The following is a 5,215-nucleotide window of genomic DNA, read 5'->3' as shown; positions in this document are numbered from 1 at the left end:
CATTAATTAAGAATACTAATATTTCTGCCACTTTCCTTACACTGTTAACAAATATATAGATTCACAAATAGGACAAATAAAATCTATAAATATTTTCATATCAGGTCAAATCAGATTTTGCCACCAAATTAATTCCAAATATCTTTGGGTTTTCATGGCTTTTTGGATTTCAGAAAAGTGGCTAAGGGGTCATGGAGATGCACACACACACACAGGTTGTTGTTGGTATTGTCGACTCATAGTGACCTCATGTGACAGAGTAGAACTGTCCCATAAGGTTTCCTTGACTGTAATCTTTATGGAAGCAACTCACCAGGTCTTCTTCCCAAGAAGCCACTGTGTGGGTTCAAACTGCCAACTTTTCAATTAGCAGCCAAGCACTTAACTGTTGTGCAACCAGGGCTCCTTCACACACACACACACATTTGTTAATGCAGGGGAACTAATTTTCTGTACTGAGATGATTAGGAGTTTCTTTTGATTATTCCAATCACTACCTCTAAAGATCCCCATAAAATAATTTGGGATTGAGATACCAGTAGGTGATGTATCCTGCTTGGACTCACCATATTTTCATAGATCTCATCAGCTAAGATGGGGACACACTGCCTTGCAGCCACTGAAAAAAAGAGAAACATACTGAAATCATTTTTAGTGGGAATTGCCTTAACACCTAATATTCACCTAGTTTTATTATACTTTACATTTCATTTGAATTCCTCTTTAAGAACTATAAATTTTTCTAATTCTTCCAGGGTAGAAAGCCTCAATTTGTTATTGAATTAACTAGCTGTTTCAAATTCTGTCTTCCATGTGATGGGAGTGGTGGAGAGGCAAGCATTTCTTATTTTTCTCCTTCTTTTAGACAAGTCCTGCATTCCTGTGACATGTTGTGCTCTAGAGACCCCAGTGGAGCTCCTCCCCTCTGTCCTAGGTTTGGAATGTAGTGAAGGACTCTTTTTTTCTCATTTCAGAAACCAGATAGGGGTTTCTCTCTCCTTGTTCTCCTCTGTGAAGTCAGCTGGACTTACCTGCTAGAATTTTCTGAAGATGCCTTTTGCTGAACACAGACCCACAGGGGTTTGATGGATTATTAACAATGAGACATGCTGTCTTTTCGTCAATCAAAGATTCCAGTTGTTTCAGGTCAATTTCCCAAGACTTCTCTGGCTGGAGAGGAAGAAAGGGTGAGACTAAGATAATTCTGAGAAACTTAGGAGGAATACTCACTTAACCCAAGGGTGTAATGTAAATAATAAAATGGTCTGTGGCCTTGACCGCCCACCTTCTTATGGGCTAGTAATAGAGCACTTGAGGCTAAAATTAAAAAGTCACTTACCAACAAATTATAGAGTTTGACCTCGATTCCCATAGATTCAGCCAAAGTCTTGTAGAGAGAAAAACCGGGTCTAGGAACTAGGATGTTTTGTCCTGGATTGGCCAACACAGCTAAACAAAGTTCAATAGCCTGACTGCAGCCACTTGTCAGAATGACATCCTGTGTTTCCAACAGCAAGAGAAGAAAAGAGCTCGTCAGATGGCTGAGTGGGGAGCAATAATAAACTTACTTTTTCAAGTTCTAAGTAAAGTAACAGGGACTGTACTAAGCCAAAACCAAAAGAAATTAATATGTTTATATATGTCCATATCTAAATATTGTTCAAAATGTTGGCCATTGGGGGGAAAAATCACTTTAAAAGGACAGGTTGACTGTGACTCAGCACGTTTCCATGGGATAGCACATGGGCTTGGACTTTTTCACCTGGTTATTTACTTTCGGCCAGAGATTTGAAGCCTTGTCCTTCTTTGAAATACAGATGAAGGGCATCTCTTACATTAGGAAGTACTGACTCCATACAATAGACAATAGAAGGAAGGGTGGCATTTAATCTTAAATTTGGCACTGCCATCAATTCAATGTGCCACGGTATCTCAATCTTCACACCTGAGTGATCTTTACGTGAGTGAGGGATCTATATATTTTGAAAGATCCTACTGGTGAAATAAAAAAATTCAATTATTTAGTTTATAGGAATTTTTTCCAATGGTCTTCTTCAGAGAATCAAATATAGGGTGACGTCTGAGTCCTTTGAGCCTCCTTGCGACAGATATTATGTAAGTTGTATGTAACATTATTATCATACATTAAATGTAATGATATTAAATAGTCACTAATTGATTAGTGGCCCCTACTATATGAGAAGTCTTCAAATGGCTAAAGGGAGATCATTTCAGCTTCCCTTCCTCCAAAACCTTTACTCCTTGTGGACCAGAAACAAGGAAAAGGGTAGTTTGCCCTAAATTGCTTCACAGTTGGTACCTTGTATAAGACTCACCTTAGCTTCCAGGGGTGCCTCCGGACAGTGGTAATAAGAAGCAATCTCCTCTCGACTGGATAGGTAACCTGGAAGAAAAGAGTGGGGGGTGGTGGAAGCTGGAGGTTTTCATCCTCAACTGACAGTGATGCATGAGAGAGGCAACATGGGCTTCAGGCTACTTTCTGCCCCTGCTCAGAGAACATGCTATACGGTTTAGCTCTCAGCCTCTATGGATAAAGGACATTAACTTTATATTTAAGATTTTACAATTTTATATTAAGTACAAACATAGTAAACAATAACAAGAAAGAGCTCGCCAGACTATAGAATACTCTGCACTATCTTAATTACTGTGATTATGTCTTTCCTCTGTAAAATAAAAGATTTACATTATTCCTAAGTCCCTTCCAGATAACATTCCATGATTCTATCCTTTTTGAAAAGTTTTAATCAATGTACTCAATAGATTGGATCCATTTTAAGTTTTTTACATTATATAATATAGCTATAAGCATTTTTGTACAATTTTTTTATTTTAGATTATTTTCTTGTACTATACTCCCACGTGTTAATTTACAATTTTAAAGTATAGGCAGTTTTATGCCCATTATCGTATATTATAGAATTGTTCTCCAAAAGGATTCCATTAGCAAGGCCAGAGGCAATATTTCATAATTTTTGCTCATTAAAAGATACGGATGGGTCTCTTAAAGTTATATAAATTCCACTTAATTGTTAATGAGGAAGAACATTTTCCTGGATGTATACTTATTGTCTGTATTTCCTTTGATATGAAATTTTATATCTTTTGAGCATTTATTTGTCAAATGGAGACTTGGTGTTGGCTTTTCAGATTGAATCAGTTCCCTAATACTTGGGATATGAAAGTCATTATAAACTTTTTATAACCTCATTTTTGGTCTTGACTATGTTTTGATTTTTATCGTAAGAAACTTTGTAAAATTTAAGCAATCAACCTAAAATCCATGTCCCTGATACCTCTTTGAGATGTTTTCAAAATTCTGTTTTAGCATGAAACTGGGTTATTATTCTGCATTTTATTTGGCATACAATATGTTTCTATGTGCACATATGCACAGGGGAAAATGTGCAACATTGAAACACAGCCAAGGAATCACTTTTTTTACCAAAAATTTCTGAGTAGAAATTTTTAATAGGTGGAGAGAGTTAAACCTAAATCTGAAAAATATCTTTTTGTCAGAAACAACCTTCTACCCTTCCAACATGACAGCCCATTTTTTGTTGTTCTTGGTTTTTTACCTCTTTAACCTTAAATAGTTACAATTGCATTTCAGTGTGCTGAAGACCATAATTAAAATAAAACAAAACCAAACCCGTTGCCTTCGAGTCAATGCCAACTCATAGCGACTGTATAGGACAGGGTAGAACTGCCCCATAGGGTGTCCAAGGAGCAATTGGTGGATCCTAACTGCTAACCTTTTGGTTAGTAGCCTGAGCTCTTAACCATAATTGAAAATAGGCTTCATAAGTAAAAATAGGCCTTCAATATAGACAGAAGAAGAAATAAAGCAAAGGAGCTATATGCATAGGGCCGTAAGTAAGTTAATCACCTAGAGGACTCAGTAAACAAGCAGCTTCAGCCAGACCCAAGGTCTTCGTATTAGAATTAATAATGATAGGATAGGAGCATTATTTGAGAAATAAGTATGTAAGGGAGCCTAGCGATGAGATGCCAGTTTGCCAAAGGAAGCCTATAAAGATGTTAGACCTTTATGGCTTATATTTAAGCACCTGAGACTCCTTTCCCAATCCAAATGGCCATGTTGTCTTAGTTTCTCTTTAGGAACTATACATCAGAAAAGCAAGGAGAACTGCTAGAAATTTAGTCCTCTTATAAGAGCAGTAAAGACTTGGAGGCCCCTAGGTAAAGGTTCTCAGGAGGAGCTTACCAATGGATGGAGCATACCCATTATACTTTCCTGAGTCCAGGGCATCTTTCATTGCTTGGGTAACTTCAGGGTCTGTAGGCAGGTTTCCAAACACAGTTGGGTCTCCTTTTCATGGGAGAGAAAAAAAAATGGAGCCACAAGAAGTTACTCTTCCATGTTCAGTACTCAGACTCACCCTCCACTCCCATCTTCTCTAACCAGCCTTTGGTGATCAGGGTAGGGGAAATAACGACAGTTGCCCCTGTCAACTGTCCCCTACTTACCAATTGACAGAGAAATCAGAGCTTTGTTTGGATTTGTCTTAACCTTCATGCTGTCCACAAAGCCCCGGAGGGGATTGAAAGTTCTGTTGGACATTTCCGAGGGCCTCACGCACCATCTGGCCTTCCTGCCTTTCATTTTCCCTTGCACGGAACTTCTCCCACCAGTGTTGACCTGCACATCCAGAACTGGAGGGAGGGTGCCATTGCCGTTCTTCTGAATCACATAAGGGTCCATTGCTAGTTTATGGCGAAGAGAAAGAGGTTCCAGTGAAACTCAGAACAGAGAACTTTGGAACCAAACATTAGGGTGATTTCAGTGGATGACTCTTCCCAAACCCCTTTTCTTGTTTTTATTGCTTTCTCACTTAAAATAGCTTTGTCATGAATGAGGGGAGTTTTAAGACTTCTTACTGAAATGGAAAATAAAGCAAGAACCCATTCTACAATGTTAGTAGAGAGCATTCCATTAAATGCTTCTCTCCTGTAAGCAATGTTTGCTACATGCAATTATAATCCTTGTGAAAGCTTAACAAAGGGGAAATGACATAAAAATTGTAAACAACCAAAGTATATGTATTCCCTTCTTTCCATGGAGAGCCTACTCAAGAGAGAGCCTCCCTAAAGTTTCACCAGACTGGGTCTTGCCCTCTGCAGAGAAAAACCAGGAAGAATCACCCCGCATTGTTAGAAATTTATACTTAAC

General features: G+C 38.3%; 1 protein-coding gene across 1 annotated transcript in view; it reads right to left on the bottom strand.

The window, feature by feature from the left end:
• Positions 1–4,747, bottom strand: part of TAT (tyrosine aminotransferase) — a 9,030-nt gene extending 4,283 nt beyond the window's left edge. Inside the window, exons 1-6 of the mRNA XM_004387787.1 lie at positions 4,513–4,747; positions 4,250–4,354; positions 2,337–2,404; positions 1,340–1,498; positions 1,032–1,170; positions 567–619 (exon numbers count right to left, since the gene is read on the bottom strand). Of these exons, the coding sequence (XP_004387844.1) occupies positions 567–619; positions 1,032–1,170; positions 1,340–1,498; positions 2,337–2,404; positions 4,250–4,354; positions 4,513–4,747 (759 nt within the window). The remainder of the gene's footprint in view (positions 1–566; positions 620–1,031; positions 1,171–1,339; positions 1,499–2,336; positions 2,405–4,249; positions 4,355–4,512) is intronic.
• Positions 4,748–5,215: the final 468 nt, after the last annotated feature.

Source organism: Trichechus manatus, unplaced genomic scaffold (genome assembly GCF_000243295.1).
Source record: "Trichechus manatus latirostris isolate Lorelei unplaced genomic scaffold, TriManLat1.0 scaffold00194, whole genome shotgun sequence".
Classification (NCBI taxonomy): Eukaryota; Metazoa; Chordata; class Mammalia; order Sirenia; family Trichechidae; genus Trichechus; species Trichechus manatus.
The sequence above is the reverse complement of the archived record's forward strand: the minus strand, read 5'-3'. Positions and strand labels throughout refer to the sequence as shown.